Source organism: Somniosus microcephalus, chromosome 9, assembly GCF_052327205.1.
Source record: "Somniosus microcephalus isolate GS21.2 chromosome 9, FLI_Smic_1.0, whole genome shotgun sequence".
Lineage (NCBI taxonomy): Eukaryota > Metazoa > Chordata > Chondrichthyes > Squaliformes > Somniosidae > Somniosus > Somniosus microcephalus.
This window is the reverse complement of record NC_140995.1, coordinates 206564927-206589150: the sequence shown is the minus strand read 5'-3', so window position 1 is coordinate 206589150 and position 24224 is coordinate 206564927. Positions and strand designations below refer to the sequence as shown.

General features: G+C 40.3%; 1 protein-coding gene across 4 annotated transcripts in view; it reads left to right on the top strand.

The window, feature by feature from the left end:
• The window catches only part of slc22a16 (solute carrier family 22 member 16), a 108600-nt gene that overhangs the window by 17817 nt on the left and 66559 nt on the right, over positions 1-24224 (top strand). For all 4 annotated transcript variants that reach the window (XM_085997808.1, XM_085997811.1, XM_085997810.1 and 1 more), the window contains one exon: positions 7759-11346. In XM_085997808.1, coding sequence (XP_085853934.1) covers positions 11287-11346 — 60 coding nt within the window. In that variant the 5' untranslated portion in view covers positions 7759-11286. The remainder of the gene's footprint in view (positions 1-7758; positions 11347-24224) is intronic.

The following is a 24224-nucleotide window of genomic DNA, read 5'->3' as shown; positions in this document are numbered from 1 at the left end:
AGGTGGAAGGAGTGCTACTGATTCTAGTAGCCCCGATTTGATTGAAGAAGAATCATTTTTGGAAGTAATGCAACTCTACTGCTGATCCAAACATGCAAAGTTGCAGAAGGCATTTTTCTTCTGAATTGGACAGCCAGTGCCAGATGACATTTACTCAACAAGGCTACCTGAAATTTTATTCTAAAAATTGAGTGCTGTTGCTCAAAAAGAAAGTCTGTCTTAATGGGACTTGCATATAATGAAAGAAATGTCATATAGTGCCATAGTTGAAATTCCGTCAACACATTGGATTTAAACTAAACTCAGTGCACAACTACATAATAGGAATGACTTTCCCACTTTCTGCTCACAAAGGTCCTTGGAAACATTTGCCATGTCTCCAGATGAATGGAGAGAACATGATAATGAATCAAAACTGCCAACTTATGGTGTAGGATCTGTACCTGATTTTACATGAATTTCTGTACCCACACATGCAACCTAAAACTTTTCACTTGGAATATCACTTTGGTAGTTGTGGAGTCTTGAAAGAAGGATTGCAAAATTCCAGGATTTTATGATAGACTGATCCTGGGTCATGTGGTATGAGTATAGAGCAGTCTTAAACTCCACTAAAATTCTTCCTGAAAATAATAGATAATCTGTTATCCGCTGTTTTTTCTTCCACTTCACTACTCTGAGGTGGAATGGTATTTTCATTGAGGATGCTAAGCGGGTCTTGGTTTTCTATGTTCAGAATGAAGGACTTCAATAAAACTGGACAGTTACTTGTTTCTTGCGGAACTAGGCTGCTGGAGTATTACCTCTTTCTATCTAAACAGAAAACCATATGGAATGATTAACAAATGCTGTACCTGTTCCATGATAGTTTCTTGGGCTAACAATTCTCAGCATTCAAAATATGGCTATATTGAACCATCATCATACACTTTCTAAGGATTATTATTTAGACATGCCTTCTTATTAACAATCCCCCTATAGATTGGTCCACACTCCTTGGCAGGCGATAGTTGTAATTCTCGTGATATGTAGGGGGGGTGGAGGGGTTTCAAATGAAGCAGAAAGGCAGATTAGTGTCAGCGGTGGCTCAGTTGGTAGCACCCTTGCCTCTGAGTCAGAAGGTTGTGGGTTCAAGTCCCACTCCAGACACTTGAACACACAAATCTAGGCTGACACTCCAGTGGAGTGCTGCACTGGCAGAGGTGCTGTCTGTCGGATGTGATGTTAAACAGCTGCTCTCAGGTGAATGTAAAAGATCCCATGGCACTATTTCGAAGAAGAGCAGGGGAGCTTTCCCCAGTGTCCTGGCCAATATTTATATCTCAATCAACATCACTAAAGAAAATTATCTGGTCATTGTCTCATTGCTGTTTGTGGGAGCTTGCTGTGTGAAAATTGGCTGCCGTGTTTCCTATATTACAGCAGAAACTACACTCCAGTAAGTACTTCATTGGCTGTAAAGCACTTTAGGATGTCCAGTGGTTGTGAAGGGTGCTATATAAATGTAAGTCTTTCTTTCTATTTACTCAGTAGAGTCTTCTGCATTCTTCAAATGAAAAGCAACTCCATCTACCATGTTCTTGCCCAACTGGTTCCTCTATTATCTATGTAGTTAACTGCTAAATATCCAAAATTATTTTACCAAATAATTGCTTACTTCACATCTGGTGAGAACTGACGATGCCCAGAAAAGTTGCAATTGTTTTTAGTCAGTGTGGAAGGGAGAATCATTATACCAACCTGATCATGACATTGCTGATGTAGATGTCATGAAGGAAATTGCTTCCACTATCCTCCCCATTGATAATATGGTTTATCTATATGGTATGTTGGCCCTCTTCGTAGCAAGAGGGTTCGAGTACAGGAACAAGGATGTCTTGCTGCATTTGTACAGGGCCTTGGTGAGACCGCACCTTGAGTATTGTGTGCAGTTTTGGTCGCCTTATCTGAGGAAGGACGTTCTTGCCATGGAAGGAGTGCAGCGAAGATTCACCAGGCTGATACCTGGGATGGCAGGAATGACGTATGAGGAGAGATTGCGTCGATTGGGCTTGTACTCACTGGAGTTTAGAAGATTGAGAGGGGATCTCGTCGAAACCTATAAAATTCTGTCAGGCCTGGACAGACTAGATGCTGGAAGGATGTTCCCGATGGTCGGGGAGTCTAGAACCAGGGGTCATAGTCAAAGGATAAGGGGTAGGACATTTAGGACTGAAATGAGGAATTTCTTCACCCAAAGAGTGGTGAACCTGTGGAATTCTCTGCCACAGAGGGCGGTGGAGGCCAGTTCATTAAATATATTCAAGAAAGAGTTGGATATATTTCTTAAGGCTAAAGGGATCAAGGGATATGGGGAGAGGGCAGGGACAGGGTACTGAATTTGAATGATCAGCCATGATCTCATTGAATGGCGGAGCAGGCTCGAAGGGCCGAATGGCCTACTCCTGCTCCTATCTTCTATGTTTCTATGTATATAAAGGGTAATAGTGGGATATGGATGGGGGTAAAAATAACTTACATACTACTTTTGCTGCTGCACAAAAAGTAGGTAATTTGTTGATCTAATTCCTTGAAGGAGGTATGAGGGATATTGGGCCTGTACTTTTGGAACACGTTCGGAGGTCATGGGAATGCTTTCATGCCCACTACCTAAGAGGGTATGGCATGCCAATCGGTTGTATATTATTTAATGATGCACTGGACGGCAGGATAGTTGGCTTTATAAAGAATTATCTGGGAGTGCAGGTAATTGATACCCATTTAATGAGACAGCAGCCCCTAATCAGATTAAGCAGTGGACCTATTGCCATGGTCTCTGGCTTGGTACAATTGATCCAGAGGAGTGGTTCATAAAGAATGGAAATGGATGCCTAAACATTAAAAGTATATAATATTACATGCTCCAATTCAGCAGTTCAAAACCACAAATCTAAACCGGCTAGCACATGCTGGGGAAGTAATACAATAACCAAAGCAAATGAAGGGGCATGTTCCCGCTATGATTTTAAGGTGGCAAAATGATTCAAGTGTGAGCCTTGGGAATTAGAATAAAAAATGAAAACAATAATCAATCCTCAAGTGTCGGGTGTAAGGATTAGCACAAAAGATGAAGTTTGGAGAAATGGCTCTCCACCTTCTCCAGACATGATTTAGCCCAGATTTGTACAATAATTGCTTTAGTCATCCCTGTAGGTGCTGTTAGGCTAATGGAAAGCTGTCCACTCAAGAAATGAAGGCATGGTTAAAAATCCTTTCTTGCAATCATGTATTAGCGCAAATGATGCAACAGGCAGGAACCTCTCAGTTATAAAACTCAGAAAATCAGGACGTAGACATTAAGGAATATGATTTGTTCACCTGATACTACCTCTGCACAGGTGCTATGTCTTGCTCAACCCTTGAATGGGTGGTTCCTGAGAATTGAGATGGCTACTCAGACGGATCATGCAAGGAGTGAGAACGGTAGCAAGAATGAGCTACTCAATATAGCTTCTCACTTTCAATCTAATGGAATGGGTCTCCTGTAATAGTGTGATGTCTCTTTATGCAAGAATAACAGAACCTCCTCTTGACTGGGGAGTTAAACCCATAACATTAAATATTAATCATCCTTTGGGAGGATGCTATACCAAAAAGAAAGTGTAATGTGTGAGAAAAATAAAAGTAAATCAATGTGAGAACCCTTTCAAACATGGTCGAGTGCCTGTCCACTTTGCAGAGAAACCTCCATGCAGAATATTTATGGCCAGCAATACCAGTGATTTGTCATGCATTAAAGATAGGATAACAGTTTGTAAATTATTCATGGCTTGAGATGATAAGCTATAAGAGAAGTGAAAATAGGAGAGAAAATAATTAAGGATTTATATGAAGTAAATAGCCATGAGGACTTTTCCAGCCACCTGCACCTATCCCCCCAGGAAGGATAAAAGTTGCTTGTGACCTTTTTAAAGGAAATAACACTGCTGTGAGTTACCTGATCTCAGCAAGGCCAGTTATGGAGGCACTGCAATCCGCCTCAGTCCAAGTAATGGACAAATGAATCAGCCAGGCTCTTGTAATTTGTTGGAAAGTCCGGATCAAGTTCATCTGTGATGTGCTAAAGGTCCTGATATTTGAGACCTTATTTAAGTTGCTGATTTTTTTTTTTGTTGGAAAGGAGATTGCCACATTCTCTTACAGATGTGGTCTTCAGTTGCAACATAGAATTCTGGACACTAATTCAGGGACAGACCAAGCAAAAACATCTGCCTAGAGGAGTATTAACTTCAGATCTTCATAGTCATAATGGCACAGAAGGAGGCTATTCGGCCCATTGCGTCTGTGCCGGCTCTCTGGCGCAATCCAGTCAGTCCCATTCCCCCGCTCTATCCCCGTAGCCCTGCAAGTTTACTTCCCTCAAGTGCCTATCCAGTCTCCGCTTCCACCACTTCTGTCGGCAGCGAGTTCCAGGTCCTCACCACTCGCTGTGTTTTAAAAAAATAAAAATAAAAAATAAAGTTTTTCCTCGCATCCCCCCCTGTATCTCTTGCCCAAAACCCTTAAATCTGTGTCCCCCTAGTCCTTGTACCATCAACTAGTGGGAACAGCCTTTCCCCGTCTAGCCTATCCAAACACGTCCTAATCTTGTACACCTCTATCAAATCGCCCCTCAACCTCCTTTGCTCTAATGAAAACAAATCCAGCTTCTCCAACCTGGCCTTGTAACTAAGATCCCTCATCCCCGGAACCATTCTGGTAAATCTCCTCTGCACCCTCTTGAGGGCCTTCACATCCTTCCTAAAAAGTGTGATGACCAGAACTAGACACAATACACCAGTTGTGGCCTAACCAGCGCTTTATAAAGGTTAAGTATAACTTCTCTACTTTTGTACTCCATGCCTCTAATTATGAAGGCCAAGATCCCATATGCTTTGCTAATCACTCTCTCAGTATGTCCTGCCATCTTCAGGGACCTATGCACATTAACTCCCAGGTCCCTCTGTCCCTGCACACTCTTTAAAACTGTGCCATTAAGTGTATATTGCCTCTCCCTGTTCCTTCTGCCAAAATGCATCACCTCATACTTCTATGTATTAAATTCCGTATGTCCTGTTGCAGTCGATTGATATCATCCTCACTGTTTGCCACACCCCCAAGTTTGGTGTCATTGGCAAATTTAGAAATTCTACTCTGTATATTCCAATATCCAGGTCATATCAAAAAAAGCAGTGGCCCCAGCACTGACCCTTGGGGAACACCACTGTCTACCATCCTCCAGTCTGCAAAGCAGCCATTTACCACAACTCGCTGTTTTCTGTCCTTGCGCTAATTCCTTATCCAAGCTGCCACTGACCCACCTATTCCATGAGCATCAATTTTGTTAATCAGCCTTCTATGTGGTACTTTGTCAAACGCCTTCCTAAAATCCATGTAGACAAAATCCATTGCATTCCCTTCATCAATCCTCCCTGTTACTTCATCAAAAAAGATTAGTCAAACACAATCTGCCTTTTACAAATCTGTGTTGGCTCTCCTTAATTAGCTTAAACCTCTCCCAAGTGCCCGTTAATTTTTTCCTTGATTATTGTTTCTAAAACTTTACCCACCACTGATGTTAAAACTAACCGGCCTGTAGTTACTAGAATTGTCCTTGCACCCTTGAACAATGGTGTCACATTTGCCATTTTCCAATCATCAGGCACCTCCCCCATATCTTCCCTCTCTTGTTGGAATGTACCTAGCCTGTACTTGGAACATCTCCTTAAAGATCACCCATTGTTCCGTTACAGTTTTTGAATCAACTTCAGTCAGGAATGTGGAGAACTCCACCAGGGTGACTCTCATATTTGTTAAGGGCTGCCTTGAACATCAACCTGAAGATGATCTATTTGGGGTCAGCATTGAATTAAACAAATTCATAAACAGTGGCAAACCTCACTAGAGATAGCTTAAAAAGTAGAATTTGTTGAGTAGCCATTATTCATCACTTTATAAGTTGGAAATGGGTTGACTTTTTAAAACCGCAGAGCAAACACTGGATACAGTGCAGAGAAGTGGCGAGGCAATTTACTATGCCTTTTGATCTGAACCCTTCTTTCCTTGCTGTATGTGTCAGAAGTGAGTTAGTGAAGTTTCCATTATTTAAGATTTGTCACAAATATTTAGCAAATAGCTAATTTTTTTTTAAATGGTTGCTTAAAATTCTTAAAATTCCTAAAACGTATCAAAGTCGATGTTACTGAATTCTACTAATTCTGTACATACCACCAATTTGATAGGTAGCTGAATATATATGTAGCATATTTTAGCCAGGATACTTCTAATGCATTTGTTTTGATATTTTTGTCATTATGCAACTTTATCCAGTTTAATTAACTGGAAAGTGTCTGTGTTAATTCTACCAAAAGTATGATAGCTTCCAAAACTAGTTAGGATAACTTTAACTCATTTTGAATAGTGGACATTTTGTTCTGGTTTGGTCACCTGGATATAATTTGGACATTTTTGGAGAGAAGCTTGGAGGTAGAACCTGTTGCCTCCCAATGTGCAGATTGTAAACCCAAAATATGCCACTCCATACACATGCTCCAGAAAATGTCACCTTTTTGCCAGATGAGTGAGAGAGACGGGACCGAGAGGTATGCTGCTGCACATTCTGACTCTAGCTTTTCCAGGCAGGAGGTCAATATTATATCGCCACAATCTCTGCAGCTCTGGATCCTGTTCCGTGTAAACTAGAGTAACACTCGTTGCAAGCAGGAGGGTGCGTTTCCTCCCACCATGGTGAAGCGAACGTCGGAGGGTTATGTCATTTTGAACAAGCTGGAGAACTACCAAGCAGCCTGGGATACCTTCTTGCAGGCTGAGATCGCTTCACTTCCAAGAAAACACTAAAGCTCTGTAGCATACCAACCAAGGAGATGAGTAAACAACAGTGATCCAACCCGGCACCATCTGAAGAAAATGTACCATGTGCAGTACCCCAAAGTAAATACAACTGTGCAAAAAAACTTAAATTTACCTACCTATAGATTCTGCCAACACTGTATAAACAAACGGTGCACCATAACTAATGATAGAAAATTGTAAAATTCTGAAACAATTTAAAAAAAATAAAGAAATAAAAGAATTGACAATAGCTGCTAGACAGTTCTCCTATGAAAGAGACAAATAGTGTTGGTGGTGATGACTGTGACCTTGTCAAGTTTAAAAGAATTTCTTTGCACTTTTAAGTTTTGCTTTGATCTGATCTGGGGGAAGTCTTCACACCAACCCTCCCCTTTGGTTGGATTAGATTTAATGTCTTCTCCCACTTTTCGTTTCCATTCTTCTGTTCTCCCCAGTCATAATGTGGAAGCTAAATATCCTTTCCTGGTAGACCCCATTTGTGACGTATCATTCAAAATTATAACTGTGCTAAGTGTTTACTGTTTTTTTGCTATGACATTTGGTGTGATCTTGTTATTTTCATCCTTGCTGGATAACTTGTTTTCTGTAGCTGTTTCTTGTCAATTACATTTTTCTCTTGATTCCCAAGTGTCAACAAGTTTCTTGTGCAGACACCTGATCCCATGCTATGCTAATTGTTTATATTTTTCTACTTTTTTGTTTGGTAGACATGAAAGACTAGTCTCTGTGCCAGTCAGACTCTTTGATCTTTCCTGCAAATATATAAGACATTTACTGACAAAATAAACAAACATCTAGCCTGTTTTAATACTAGGCTTCTTAACTGTATAACCTCTTTCCCTGTATCAATCATTATCTGTATTACAGCTGGATAAGTAAACTCCAAAACAAAGAAAAGAGGCACTTATACATGCTGTCAGTTCTACAGATGCAGCCAATTTCTGATGGCCATCACAGGAACTCCTGAAGAACAACTTCAGCAAGACTTCATAATGAATGCGACTGTGGTTCTCATTTAATGCCTTGTCTCTTGCCTGTCTTTAGTTTGTTCTTACTGCTGTTTATGATTGGTCATCTTCTGTTTCATTCACACTCTTAATAACATTGTTATTTAAAAGGAGACCATTGCTGACCTATTAGATTGTTTGCTTAGCAAATTGGAATTCCTATGAAGACAACCGAGCAAGATTCAGTATCACAGTTTAACAACTATGAAGGCCTTACTGTGAAATCATGTTAGGTCTTCTCCGTGTTATTGCAGTAAAAACATTCTCAAAGGACACAGTAACTGGGATGAGAACATATAAGCAGTTGTTTGTCACCTTAGATTCACATTGGATGCTTCAAATGCATTTAATCTAAAGCCTAATGTTCTTGGTAAATACTATGAAATGTTAAGAATGTGCTATGTTAGCTCACTTTTTTTACAAAAAAAACTTACTAGTCTTGCATTTTCAGTTTTGCCCTTTTTATATAAAAAAAAACTTTGTAAAACTCTTCAAAAGTCTGACTGTTTCTCACCGTGCTGCAGATCAATCATGAAGCTTATCACTGCTCGTATGGTTGATGGTGCAACCGCATACCACCCTCTCCAACCACTAGTTATGTCAACTCCTGGGCAAGGGGTGAAAAAATAGTGTAAACTCTACAAATTTGTGTTCTTGGTGTAGGAGCACATATCTGTAGTTCAGGTGCGGAGGAAATCCCATAGAGGCTGCTGATCTTTGATTCCAAATTCCAGATAGATATCCTATTGGATGAAGCTCTGTGGCTGAAATGGCAGATAAATGACAAATTCCACACGCATAGGGAGTGTAAGTGGGAGAAGAGGACCACATTGTTCTAGCCTCATCTACATGTGCTCCCTTAAAGTGTGGATTCCCTATTGGAATCCTGGAATTTACCTTGGTGCCTTTTATAGTGAAGGATTTGGTCACCGGATTCAAATGAGTTTCTCAATCATCTTTGATTTTGTTTTAACAAGCTTTTCCAAAGATGTGGTTTGCAACTTCCCTGTGGGCATGCCAACGTGCATGTTTGCATTGGTTAATCTTCTGCAGTTAACTCAAAGAATATTGTTACCAGTAGCTTTGCAATTTTTTAGGTGAGGTTGAGTCATGCTCAAGTTTGCTAATAACACTTGGTCTTCCCACTGATCACTGTGTAGCTGACCATTACATGGTAATATTCTCTGCCTTTGGGGAAATAGCTGTTGCAGATTTCCCTTTTTATCTAGTATGAGCAGTGGCGAACTACTGCTGGGTCTAGATGGAAGGGGAGGTCCCCTACACATCCGGGTTATTTGGCAGCACTTGTGATCTTTTTCACAATTTTCCTTGTTACTGGTGCTCAAAATAGTTGATGGGATAAGACCAGTATTAGTTGGCCACACCTCCATCTGTTCAAGTATTTCTCCTAGTTTAAGTCAAACAAGCATTGGTAACCCAGTCCATTCCATTACCATATGGCAGGAAGTGCATTTACAACCAAGATACTTGCAGTGGGAAACAAAAGGAAAAATATATATACATAAAATGTAAACCTATAATTACAAGGGCATATCATGCCTCAAGCTTCCCAAAGAACGGATGCCTATTATGGAATATAAATGTATTTGTGTTTCAGACAGCAAACTACTTTCCAGCTAGCTAGTTTATTTACAGTTGGAAAGTGTAACCGTAAATATGTTGGTGACAAGAGGCCAATTAGGCCATAGTTTCTTGTAGGTTATTATATAAGCAGTCTGTTAGAGACATGGACTATTCATTCAAACAAATCTCTACTCGTAGATGTCAATTAATTTTAGATGACTTGTTCTTCAACTGTGCTGAAATTAATTACTATTTCTAAGAGGAGACATTTGACACGCAGCCGAGAGAGTTTCTTCTGGTTACAAATCCATCGAGCAATGCAAAAGTGCAGCCAAATATTGAAATAGGTGAAATGGACACTAGTGGGGGATTGTGCCAGTAGTTACTGCTGGTGCTACATTGGCACTTTTTATGCTACATGGAACTGCTGACAGTTGACAAAGGCTTAAAAGGCAATACCAGGAAAACCAGATGACACTGGGGTCACCACCTTTGACTTTATTAAATACGAGTTCAAATCTCAAATTGTATACAGTTAAAGATTTTTGTGCCAAGCAACAAACAAATGACAATTTAAAGGAGTAAAAGTTACCTTCATTTTACAGCCCGCCCCCTCCAGTTATATATCTGCTACTTGGTAGAAAATATCTTCAGTACATTTTCCCCTCCTTTTTCTGCTCTTCATTTACACCTAGGAATAGCTTTATTACAGTGGGCCTCAACCATTCTGGAGCAGCCTGGCTGCTGATCACAATTACTCTTTTTTAGCGAATGCCTTAAGATTAGCATCTGGGTGGTTCAAGCCGTAACTTTCCACCTGGAACTATTCTGGAATGCACACTGGGCTGAGCTCATAAGCTACATTGGTTCTGGGTATGAATGGGCACTCAAAATGATAGGTTTCCACGGGAGTAGAAATGATTGAGCAACTTGAATATGCTTCATGCCAAGTAAAAAGTTAGTCTTAATTTTTTTAAATAATATATAAATGTAGTGAGTATTTGTACTGCCAAAATGAATTGACTATATTTCTAAAAGGCTTTCTCTAGCAGCTAGAAGATTATGCCCTAGAGCCATGAAAACCAGTACAGATTGCACAGGATAATCTACAGGTACAGTATTTCAGAAGCATTACACTGTTAAACTATAGAGACAATCTGTTTGAAATCCTATTTTTCTATATTCTGTTTTTTAAAAATTTAATTTCAACTTACTGTCTTGACACAGTAAACTGCTTCATGAATTGAAAGTCATGTTTGCATTTTGGTTTCCTGACTGCAGCCAGGCCATCTGGCACATCTCCAATTATACAGCTAACAAGAGAGTGTGAAAATCTTCAGGAGTTCACCTAAGGCCACCCATTGCTAGCGGGTCATGGCGCTGTACTGGTGTAGGGTGCTGGGGTACCAGGAATTGCCAGTCCATGACTTTAGTCAGAAGTCAGTTCATGTGGCTTGGGAAGCTACATAGAAGAACACGGGAATGTGGCTTGATCCTTTTTTCGGTGAAGATTTTTTTTGCACAATGCAACAATCCATTCATTGTAACTACGTGAAGACATCATGGTGTCCTTGGACAGTTTAAAGCACCCTTGCTGCACAAACTCCAAATCCTCAACCATGCAATACTTTTTTTTCCTGGAAAAGGAATGAATGCCAAGAATGTAATTACTACCAACTAGGAAAGAAAGCTAAAGTTAATTCCAAATCCAAATCTAAGCAATTTGGATGCTTGTGATTCAGACATTTGTGCCTGGCCATGCATGCTGCAGTCTTCTTAATCTGGTACAAGTTTTCTCCGCATCATGGCAGTTGATGGGTCGGCAGTTGATGGGTCAGCAGTGGCTGGAGATGCAACAATAAAGGTGAGCATTTTGTTTCTTAATAGTCTCCCAGTGTAGTGGAGAGCATCTGTTTCCTATTGATTCATATCTGCCTCAAATGGTCCATGTCTTAATTCCTGACAACCCACTCGAAGGTCTCAGTGCTGTATTGGGAGGAACACATCTATATCCCTGTCACTTTGCATCTGAATTTATGTTGGCCTTATGATTCTGTGCCTGTTTCTCAGCAGTATAGTGTCTGTAGGCAGAGAACTAGTACACACACATTCAGAGGCAGGAATTCAGTACTTGAAATGGCCAAAATCTATAACCTCCAAAAGAAATTAAAAACCTGAATGTACATTTCTATTAATAACTTGTTGAAAAATCAATGTAAGCACACAAAATAGTATTAGAAAATATTTTTTAAATGGAACAGTAATTATACTAAACTTGGCAGTCTTCCTTAGAGAGGCGAAGTTGTAAGAAACGGCACATTAGATGTTGCTTTCCTACGGTTAAGGTCTGTTATCAGGGTGACATATGAATAGCATCTGGCATATGGAAGGTCTCATGTTGTCACTAAATCATCTTTTCTAGGGATGGGGGCGAACCTCCTGAGGCAGAGAAAAGTATTCAGGGTTCACTGACAACTAGGTTAACTCAGGCTAATCAAAGGAAGTTGACAGATGACAGTATGTATTGCTGCCCAAATTAAGGTACTGAAATTAGCTGCTGTTTTCTTGCATCGTTGAATGAAAGGAAAAAAAGACGTACATTTATATAGCGCCTTTCACGTCCTCAGGATATCTCGAAGTGCTTTATGAAGTACTTTTGAAGTGTAGTCACTATTGTAATGTAGGAAACGTGGCATCCAATTTGCGCATAGCAAGGTCCCACAAACAGCAATGTGATGATGACCAGATAATTTTTTTTTTAGTGATGTCGATTTGAGGGCTAAATATTGGCCAGGACACTGGGGAGAACACCCTTGCTCTTCTTAGAAACAGTGCCATGGGATCTTTTACGTCCACCTGAGAAAGCAGACGGGGCCTCGGTTTAACGTCTCATCCGAAAGACGGCACCTCTGACAGTACAGCTCTCCCTCCGTACTGCACTGGAGTGTCAGCCTAGATTTTTGTGCTCAAGTATCGAGTAGGTCACCTAGTTTCCACTTGCATAGCTGAAAAATTGAGAACCCAGTACAGTAGGGCAAAATGGTCTTCCACTCCATCACACTGTACTTTGGTGCTACTAAACACTGGGCCGCCTAGCTGCTAACTTCAGTCATTTAATTCCTTTCTCCCTTTTGCTTCCTCTGTGAATTCATCGAGCGATATTAATCAGTGTTGGATAATGGAACCTTCACTCTTGCCACCTGGAACCCTCGGGTCATATGCAGCACAGTCAGATATACTGTAAAGCTCCCTCTACTGTGCCCCAAAAGAGACTGCCCTCCTTCTCTGGGTTGGATCATTTCTATTTCCCATGGTCAGGTCTCTTGAGTGAGATTGCCAATTTATGAATGAAATTGTAGGTAATTTTGTATTGCGACTACTCCCAATATGAACTACTTGACTCCACATAAATTCACAAAAGGCACCTGCAGCAGACAGAGAAATTAGATTTTCATTTTTTCCTGTTTGGATTGGAACCCTGGTCCCAAAGGTGAAAGCATAGTGTGCTACTCTGATGCATCACCTGTTTTTTGTTAGATCATTTAGAAAGTTTTTTGTAACTATTGGCTGATACTTGTGTGTTATGTCTCTCCAGCTCCAGAGAGCATAGGGGCTTTGAAAAATAATGGGCATCTGCTTTAATTTAGGAGTATGATTATCTGACAGAAAACACTGCAGCAGGTTGGATGGCCCCTTCCGTTAGATGACTCAAAACCTGCCATTGTGCTGTTTTAGTGGCAACACCTCACATCTCAGTAAATGCCTTCCACCATCAAATCAACAATTAGCCTGTTCACCACTTGTCAAGTAAAGATCATCTTCAGTGATGCCAAAAGTCCTTTTTCCAGCACAATGCTATGAAAAAAAATCTCTGTGCCATGTAAATAAATTTAAAAAAATTAAATAAGGAGAATTGAATTAGTGGAATATTAAAAGTTTTGTAAATATGAAAAGGTGCAATTTGTGTGGTTCAAATGCAAACAGAGTAGCTCGAGCACTTTGTGGCTAAATTAAAAGCAAATTGAAAGATTGCAGACGTATAGAAGTTCCTAAAATCCTTTGTGACCTTTAGCTTAGAACTCTCAGCACTAAAGTAGTCCAGTTGGCACATCACATCTGCCGTGCTAGCTGCACATCAGAGCTATCTAATCATATTTCCCTGCTTTCTCCTTGCCCTTTACTATTTTTCTCTTTACAGTATTTAATTCCCTCAATGTGCTAATTGACGATTTCAATACAAACTTGTGGTAATGCATTCCATATTCTAATAATCCTTTGCATGACAAAAATCCTAACCTTCCCCTTTATGCTTCTAGTACTAATCCTGAGTTAATAATGAGTACATCCTCAACGCAATGATGGAGTGGAAACTTGGGTGGTTGAGCATGAGGTAAGTAAAGATGGTGTGGATAATGAGGAGCAAAATACAAGCATTTAAAGGGAGTATGGTAGTATAGTGGTTGTTACTGGACTAGTAATCCAAAGACCTGAACTAATAATCCAGAGAAAACAAGTTCTAATGCCAGTTTGAGAATTTTAATTCAATTTAAAATAAAAAAAGCTGGTGTCAATAAAAGTGACCATGAATCTATTGTAGTATCTGGAGTAGGCCACTCATCCCCTTGAGCCTGTTCAGCCATTTAATTGTATCATGGTTGATCTCAGATTGTCGTAAAAACCCAATTGGTTCACTCACTAATGTCCTGGCCTGGCCTATATGTGACCCCAGTCTCACACCAACGTGGTTGACTGAAGTGGCCTAGCAAGCCACTCAGTTGTATCAAACTGTTTAGAGCAACTAGGGATGAGCAATAAATACCAGCCTTGCAAGTGACACCCACATCCCAATAATGAATTTTTAAAAAGTGAACCAAATTAGGTGGTGGCATCGGGGTGAAATTATAAAATTGATGGCAGGACATTAAATAGCTAGACAAACCAATGTAATGGGACTTAATAATGAGGCCACATGGACTGAATTATGCTGAGGGCTGCTTTTTGTATGAAGTGGAAGGTCCATGGAAACACCAAAGAAAAGGTATACAGTGGCCAATTGGGAACCACTGTGGAAATGAATGGTATTTATGTTTCATAGCATATTAAAGGGGCATTTTGGCTATCTGGGAAAGTTCCATTGAAACAGATGCTGTAGGTTAGAAGTTATTGAATAAATGTGGACACTTAATGCATTTGTACAAGATTCCTCTGTCCAGTATTTTAATGTGGGCATCAATATATGTTTGTTTTAAATGCGATGGTGCTAGCAGACAAAGCAACATGATATGAATGCATTTAGTGTCCATCTGCTAAAATCACCAATCTCTAGGTTTTTTCTGCTGTGGTACAAACTGGTTTTCATGCTGTTGTACTTTTGTAAGTTATACTAAACAAGTTTTTTTTCTTGAAGCTGGCACTAATATTTAAAATAATTGGAAGGTACAGTGCATTGGTGCACCACTATGTGTTGCCACAGAATGGTGGAATGCAGGTTTAAATCTAAACTAGCTGAGTTGCTGATCTCTGTGGAGAGACCAGGTGTTTCTGCACCAAGTTGGAGTGAGAACCTGAAGGAGAGTATTACGTGGCTCTCTTGTGCGCTCCAAGTTGGCTGGTTCAGAATAGACATTTAGAAGCAGGTTGCCTACCTGTTTCAATGACTCAGAAATAAACTGTGTGTCTATGAGCTGAACAAAACAGGAAATCCCAGATTCAATCATCACTCTTTGTTGAGTTAGCTGATCTTAGTCAGGACAGTGAAGATTGTCCAAAGGATTCCTGGGTTAGGCATGGAAAGATCACCCAGGGTTCCCCGTTCTGATCATAAAGCAGGAACCACTACTGGAATTGCATGAATGGATGCCAGGTGAGGAAATTTAGGCTCAGTTGTAACGTCTTCCATAGTTGGATAGCATGTTGGCAGTAGTGAATTGTGGGCACCACCACCTGTGGAACTCGGTACCTTCAGAAAAGAAGCGGAGAGAAGCTAACTGGAAAGAAAAGAAAATTAGGTAGGCCATCACCCATGCTTAGTTGCAGGTGGGTTTGTACCTAAAAGCAAAAAATAAACTACTGGTACACGGCTCGAAACCTTTCTGCTGTGTACAAATGACTTGAAACTATTCAATGGCTCAGTTGTGCTTTGGAATAAGATTGCACTACTTTCAGTATAGTGAACAATTTTTCAAATAGTAATTACAGTAAGCAGTCTTTCAAATACTGTTGTAGGGCAGAATTTTCACTTGTTGATATAATGGCTAACAAAGTGAGCAGGGGAATGTGACCACTCCAAGTACAGTACCAATATTCTCGCTTTACGTTATTTGTATACTATGAAGATAATTTAGCTTTGCAGAAGATGTATATTATCACACAGTCTATGTTTTGTATTTACAACAAAAAAAATGTATCTTGACCTTGTTTGTATGGGGCCAACAGCCGCCTTGTCTTAGTGTTATTTGTAATAATTGTAAATCGGGGAGCTCCACACACCAAAAAAAGGCTGAGTTGTACCTATCCCTACATATCGGCCTTTCTTCATCTGCCACCCCCTTTTTTCTGCATGGTACAAATTAGTCCATGTTCATCTTGTGTAACTTCCAGCACTGTTATGCACTGACAGTATTGTAGTGGATTAAACCAGAGTATGGTTTGCAGCTTTAGTACAGCTGAAAGGTTCAGGTGATGTCAAAAAACAATGAGCGAGCATGATATTGGAATCATATTATTACAGTCCATATATCTCTTGTGACACAACTGATATTACTTTGTGCTTCTGCCATGTCAGTTTTCTGCAGATCCATTGATTATGTCACATGAAAGAGATGAAATATATCTACAATGAAAATCCTAAGTACTTTGTCATGTGAAAAAAGGCAAGTGGTGCAAGGAAAATTTTCCTTGCATGTTAGAAAATAACAGCCACAGTGTTATATAGAAAATAATACACATCTAGGAGTGGTTAAAAGGAATTTAATTGAGGGGTCTAGATGCTATTACTACCATCTGTGAGATTAGATTATCACATAGAAATTATTTCAGAGTTTATTTTTTTAGTTGCTAGTACTGATTCTCTGTTGATATATAGAGATCATTAAAGTTGATTTTGTTTTTACTGATTTCCACCATAAATTCCCAGATTTTTCAGGTCAGTGGATTTTTTGTTAAGAATGAACCATTTCTTTTAACCTAGTATTTGCTATCTTCTGAGTTTCATCTGCTGCGTCAGATTCTCTTCCCCTCTTTACCGTTATTAATTAATATGCTCTGAAAGTGAATAATTTTTTTTAATGCTGTCTTGTAAAGTCTTGTCTAACTTAAACGTTTAATATAAAGTTGAAATCTAACTTTTTCTTTCCCAACCCTAATGTCCTAACTTCTGTACCTCGAACTTGATGCTTGTGGCAGTGTTATGTGTTTGGTGGGTGCCTTACTTGTACATCTGCTGGACTGCGTAAATTATTGTAGGCAGTCATTCAGCTTAACTGTGGCCTTTTAGTCTCTTGCTTGTTTTATTGACTTCTTGTCTTCTGAATAAAAACTGATTTTTCAAATAAAAATTGTTTTTTTTTGGGGTCACGTTTTTTCCCCTTATTTTCTTCCAGTTTCTGACGCTAACCTGAGAAACATCTGAAAATAAAAAGATTTTATATTGGCAATAAATAAAACCAACTTATCCTTATTGGTGTATGATGTTTACACAAGAAGATAAATTAACATGAATTACTATACATTTATTTGGAAATTTATTATTAAAAATAAATTTGAAATTAAGTACAAACCAAATGTCAGGGATCAGTGTTACGCTATTATGATTTACTGTATACATGATTTGGGCTTAGTATTTGATGAAACAATACCAAAACTTGCTAATGCAAACAAATTGGGGGTAATGGCAAATTGTGACCAGGATTGTGAAAGACTATAGAATGGAAATGGGCTAGCAGAAGAGTGGCAGACGCAGATTATTGTGGAAAAAATTGAAGTAATACATTTTGAAAGTAAGAATAGGGATTGAAACTGGTTTAAATGTAAGACTTTTAATGGAGGAGAAGTGCAAAGGGATCTTGCTGTGCAGATACACAGATTGTTAAAAATGGCAGCAAAAGTTCATAAGGCCATCACTGAGGCCAACAATCTGTGGTTTTACATCGAGAGACATGGGGTTAGATTTTCTTCTGTGATCCTGCCTGAACTGGGGCTGGATGGAGGCAGAGATTGAGATAAAATCGGGTGTGTGAGGCTTACTGCTGCCTCGCTGTCACTTTCCTTGCCCTGTGGAAACTGCTGCTGGACACAGCCCTTCATAGACAGATTGGTGAAATTGGCAGATGAAATTTAATGCAGAGAAATGTGAAGTGATGCATTTTAAAGGAAGAATGAGGAGAGACAATATAAACTAAATGGTACAATTTTAAAGGGGGTGCAGGACAATGTACCCTCTAACTTTTTTTTGGGGCTTTGTGGTCCATTCAAAATTCTGCGCACGCGCGGTTTTTCCCTTTAAAAGCCGGTAAACTGGCTGCACGGGACCTCCAGAGCACTGCGCAGCTTAAAGGGAACATTGGTGTAGGAACAGAGTCCTGGAGGTGTATGTACACAAATCTTTGAAGGCGAAAGGAGAAGTTCAGAAGGCTGTTTTTATAAAAATAAAAAAAAACTGGCATAGAGTACAAAAGCAATGACATTATTTATGCTATATAAATCATTGATTAGGCCCCAGCTGGAGTATTGTGTTCTATTCTGGGTACCACATTTTAGGAAGGATGTTAAGGCCTTCGAGCGTGTAGAGGAGGTATACTAGAATGGTACCAGGGATGCAGGACTTCAGTTACATGGGAAGACTAGAAAAGCTGGGGTTGTCCACCTTGGAACAGAGAAGGTTTAGGGGAGATTTGATGGAGGATTTTGATGAAGTAAATAAGGAGAAACTTTCCAGTGGCAAAAAGCTCGGTAACCAGAGGACACAGATTTAAGGTTATTGGCAAAAGAACCAGAGGCGAGATGAGAATTTATTTTACACTGCGAGTTGTTATGATCTGGAATGCACTTCCTGAAAGGGTAGTGGAAGCAGATTCAATAATAACTTTCAAAAGGGAATTGGATATATATTTGCAGGGCTATGGGGAGAGGGCAGAGGAGTGGGACTAATTGGATAGCTCAAAGAACCAGCACAGGCACGATGGGCCGAATGGCATGTGTAAATGCCAGTGGGGAGTGGGACATCGGCAGTTGTGCCAATGATCTCATGTCTGGTCCACTTACTACTACTTCCTGGGACTGCCACATAGAAGGTGGCAGTAGGCCCCAGGTAGCTGCGGAAGTGACCCTGAGGTCCGGGATTGGAGGGAGAGGGCCCAGTGAGGCTGCTCTCTCTTGAGTTTTACAGCACAGGAACAGGATATTCAGCCCACCAGGTCTATGCTGGTGTTTATGCTCCACACGAGCCTCCTCCCATTGTACTTCCATCTCACCCCATCAACATATCCTTCTGTTCCTTTATCCATGTATTTATCTTGCTTCCCCTTAAATGCATCTGTACTATTCACCTCAATCACCCCATGTGACAGCGAGTTCCACATTCTCACTGCTCTGCGTACTAATTGGATTTATTAATGACTATCCTGTATTTATGGCCCCTAGTTTTGGACTTGCCTCAAGGTTATAAACTCCAGCTCACTTATTTCTGTAGGCCTTAATCGCTGCCCAGTCACTTAGCTGTGTCGACCTACAAGGCTTCAGCTTCCTTGATTTTCAGGATTCTTCTGACCCTTTAAATACTTGGTTACCTCTTCTGATGCTGCAGCAACAATCCACTTACAGTCCAGCTGGGATTTTGCAGCTGTCTGCTAGCAGGGTCCTTCTTGGCAGCAGGAGCCCACCATTCATATTCACTGACCCCAACCCAAAGAACTGAGTCAGAACGAAGTTGGAGGGGTGGACAACTGGACAAAAGTCCCTTCCCACCACTACCCATCAAAGAAAAGAATCCAGCCCATAGTATACAAAAGCAAGGCGGTAATGTTAAACTTGTACAGAACCTTAGTTGACTTAGTTGAGCAGGAGAGAGTATTTTGCAATGTTTTGGGGCACTCCATTATAGGAAGGATATAAAAGCAATAGACAAGATGTAACGTTGATTAACTTGGATATTACCAGAGATGAATGGTTACAATTATGAATACATACTTGAGAGTTGAGGCTTTTTTCATAAGAGCTGAGAAGGTTAATAAGTGACTTGATAGAGGTTTTCAAGATTATGATGGGTTAATGATATGGTAAATAATAGACTGTTTCCACTAGTCAGTGAGATGGTATCAAGGGGGTACAAATTGAAGATAATCACAGAATTAAGGGAAAGTTTGAGAAAAATCCTTTGCACAGAGGATGGTTAGAATGTGGAAGTTGAAACTGCATTTAAAAAAAAAAGGTAATTGGATAAATAAAATAGAGGAATATTAAACAATATGGGGATCAAATGGGAGAATGGGATTAACTAGGTGGCTTGTATGGATAAAAATTCTAATGCAGACTTGATGGGCCAAATGTCCTGTTTCTATGCTTTAATGTATGATTCTGTGAAATAGTGAGTGAGGCATGGAATAAATTACAGTTTGAGTGTCATTTGCAAGGGACCGTTATTATACTGTAATGCCCTGATATTTCCTTGCTGACCCTGAATTCTACCTCTGAGGCTAGCAGGAAGCTTTGGTGGAAGAGAAATGTTAAATTGACTTAAGATAAAGTAGTGTGCCTTTGTAACTTACTTCAAAACCTCAAATATGTTAATAGACTTCCCTAGGAAGAACATTTTAATAGGTAGGCTTCCTTAGCTGTATGTCGGGAAACAAGTAATTTTACAGCAGTGCCTCTAAGTCTTATTGTAATGATTGTTGGGTGGAAAAATAAACTCTCATTACTGATGAGCACAGGGAAATTTATCATACTGGGCTTTTTTTTAAAAAAGGAAAGGACTTGTATTTATATAGTGCCTTTCACAACCTCAGGACATTTCAAAGCGATTTACAGTACTTTTCAAGTGTAGTCACTTTTGTAATGTAGGGAAATGCAGTAACCAGTTTTTTGCACAGCAAGGTCCCATAAACAGCAATGAGATAATGACCAGGTAATCTGTTTTTATTAGTAATGTTGGATGAGGAACAAATATTGGTCAGAACACTGGGAGAACTCCCCCTGCTCTTCTTTGAATATTAACATGGGATCTTTTACATCCACCTGAGAGGGCAGATGAGGCCTTGGTTTAATGTCTCAACCGAAAGACAGCATTTTCGACAGTGCAGCACTCCCTCAGTAATGCACTGAAGTGTCAGCCTAGATTATGTGCTCAAGTCTCTGGAGTGGGGCTTGAACCTATGTAAAGTTTCAGCTCGTCATGCTGCAACAAACACAAATATGACAGTAGTAAAGTTAGATTAATTATATATAGATACAATAAAAAAAAATCCCAAATACTTTTCTTCAGCCTGTCTGTCTACCCTATTTCCCTAAAGTCTCTTCCTTGCTCTCACCAATTTTTATTATTTTAACTTCAATTTTGTGTTGTTTTATCAAAATCTATTCTAATCTAATTAACCCTGCATCACACTTTGTCAAATATTTGCCGCCAGCAGCAGCACACAGGTAAGAGCCCTTGCATAGGATATACGACACGGAAACAGGCCATTCGGCCCAACCAGTCCATGCCAGCGTTTATGCTCCACTCGAGCCTCCTCCTTTCTTTCCTCATCCAACTCTTATCAGCATAACCCTCTATTCCCTTCTCCCTCATATGCTTGTCTGGCCTCCCCTTAAATGCATCAATACTATTCGCCTCAACCACTCCCTGTGGTAGTGAGTTCCACATTCTCACCATTCTTTGGGTAAAGAAGTTCCTTCTGAATTCCCTATTTAATTTCTTGGTGGCTATCTTATTTTGATGGCCTCTAGTTTTGCTCTTCCCCAGAAGTGGAAACACTCTGTGTCTACTCTATCAAAACCTTTCATAATTTTAAAGACCTCTATTAAGTCAGCCTTCTCTTTTCAAGAGAAAAGAGACCCATCCTGTTCACCCTTTCCTGATGGGTATACCTTTGCATTTCTGGTATCATCCCTCTAAATCTCTGCTCCGCCTCTATATCCTTTTTATAATATGGCGACCAGAATTGTACGCAGTATCTAAGTATGGTCCAACCAAGGTTCGATACAAGTTTAGCATGACTTCTTTACTTTTCAATTCAATCCCTCTAGAAATAAACCCGAGTGCTTGGTTTGCTTTTTTATGGCCTTGTTAACCTGTGTTGCTACCTTTAGTGATTTGTGTATTTGTACTCCGAGATCCCTTTGCTCCTCTACCCCATTTAGATTCGTATTTTCCAAGTAATAAGTGACCTCCCTATTTTTCCTAACAATGTAATACCTCACATTTATCTGTGTTGAGATTGATTTGCTAATTACATGCCCATTCTGCAAGTTTATTGATGTCTTCCTGTAATTTGTTACAGTCCTCCTCAGTATTGACTATCCCCCCCCCCCCCCCCAAAAAAAGTTTGGTGTCATCTGCAAATTTAGAAATTGTGTTTTTGATTCCAAAGTCTAAATCATTAATATAAATTGTGAACAACAGTGGTCCCAGCACTGATCCTTGTGGAACACCACTTCCCACCTTTTGCCACTGTGAATAGCTACTCTTTACCCCTACTCTCTGCTTTCTGTCTTGAAGCCAGCCAGCTATCCATTCTGCTATTTGTCCCCGACTGCATTCTCTGACCTTGTTCATTAGTCTTTTATGTGGGACCTTATCGAAGGCCTTTTGAAAATCTAGATAAATTACATCTACTGCATTATTCTTGTCTACTCTCTCTTAACTCTTCAAAAAATTCAATGAGGTTGGTCAAGCAAGATTTTCCCTTTTTGAAATCCATGCTAATTATTCCTGATTTATATTTTTGGTTTCGAGATGATTTTCTATTTTCTCCTCCTAGTAGGGATTCCATTATTTTTTTTCTACCACCGATGTTAAGCTGACTTTCTCTTTCCCTGGATATGTTCTATCGCCCTTCTTAAATATAGGTATTACGTTAGCTATCCAACAGTCCTCTGGCACTACACCTTTTTCTAACGAATTATTAAATATGTGTAGTAATGCCTCTGCTAGCCCTTCCCTAGATTCTTTTAAAATGTACGGATGTAATCCGTCCAGACCAGGGGTTTTATCCTCTTTTGAGTTTGATTAGTTTATTTAGTATATCTCCTTTTTATTTTAAATTCAGTATCTCATTTCTAATTTCATCGTCCAATGTCATGTCCACCTGTTCTGTCTCTCTGGTAAATACTGAAGCAAAGTAGTTATTTAATATTTCTGCCATCTCTATCACTGCCTCTGGTATTATCCTGTCCATCTCTTAGTGGCCCTATTCCCATCCCTACCTTCCTTATTTTATTTATGTGCCTGTAAAAAAAAATATTTTACTATTTTGTTTTATCTTCGTTGATAATTTAATTTCATAGTTCCTCTTTGCCTTCCGAATTGTTTTTTTGACTTCTCTCCTAATCTCTTCGTATTCTCCCATATCATGCTTCCCCTGCTGTCCATGTACTTAATGTATGCCTCTTTTTTTATTCGTTTATGGGACCAGGGCGTCGCTGGCAATGCCACCATTTATTGCCCATCCCTAGTTGCTCTTGAAAAGGTAGTGGTGGTGAGCTGCCGCCTTGAACCGCAGCAGTCTGTGTGGTGATGGTAATCCCACAGTGCTGTTAGGTAGGGAGTTCCAGATTTTGACCCAGCGACGATGAAGGATCGGCGATGTACTTCTATGTCAGGATGGTGTGTGACTTGGAGGGGAACTTGGAGGTGGTGGTGTTTCCATGTGCCTGCTGCCCTTGTCCTTCTAGGTGGAAGAGGTCGCGGGTTTGGGAGGTGCTGCCGAAGAAGCTTTGGCGAGTTGCTGCAGTGCATCTTGTAGCTGGTACACACTGCAGCCACGGTACGCTGGTGGAGGGAGTGAATGTTTAAGATGGTGGATGTGGTGTAATTCAAGCGGGCTGCTTTGTCCTGGATGATGTCGAGCTTCTTGAGTGTTGTTGGAGCTGCACTCATCCAGGCAAGTGGAGAGTATTCCATCACACTCCTTACTTGTCCCTTGTAGATGGTGGAAAGGCTTTGGGGAGTCAGGAGGCGAGACACTCGCTGCGGAATACCTAGCCTCTGACCTGCTCTTGTTGCCACAGTATTTGTGGCTGGTCCAGTTAAGTTTCTGGTCAATGGTGACCCCCAGGATGTTGATGGTGGGGGACTCGGTGATGGCAGTGCCGTTGAATGTCAAGGGGAGGTGGTTAGACTCTCTTGTTGGAGATGGTCATTGCCTGGCACTTAAGTGGCAAGTAATATTCGCACCACACATCAGCCCAAGCCTGAACGTCGTCCAGGTCTTGTTACATGCGGGCATGGACTGCTTCATTATCTGTGGAGTTGCGAATGGCGCTGAATACTGTGCAGTCATCAGTGAACATCCCCATTTCTGACCTTATGTTGGAGGGAAGGTCATTGTTGAAGCAGTTGAAGGTGGTTGGGCCTAGCACACTGCCCCGAGGAACTCCTGCAGTGATGTCCTGGGGCTGTGATGATTAACCTTCAACCACCACAACTGTCTTCCTTTGTGTTAGGTATGACTCCAGCCAGTGGAGAGTTTTCTCCGATTCCCATTGACTTCAGTTTTGATGCTCCTTGATGCCACACTCGGTCAA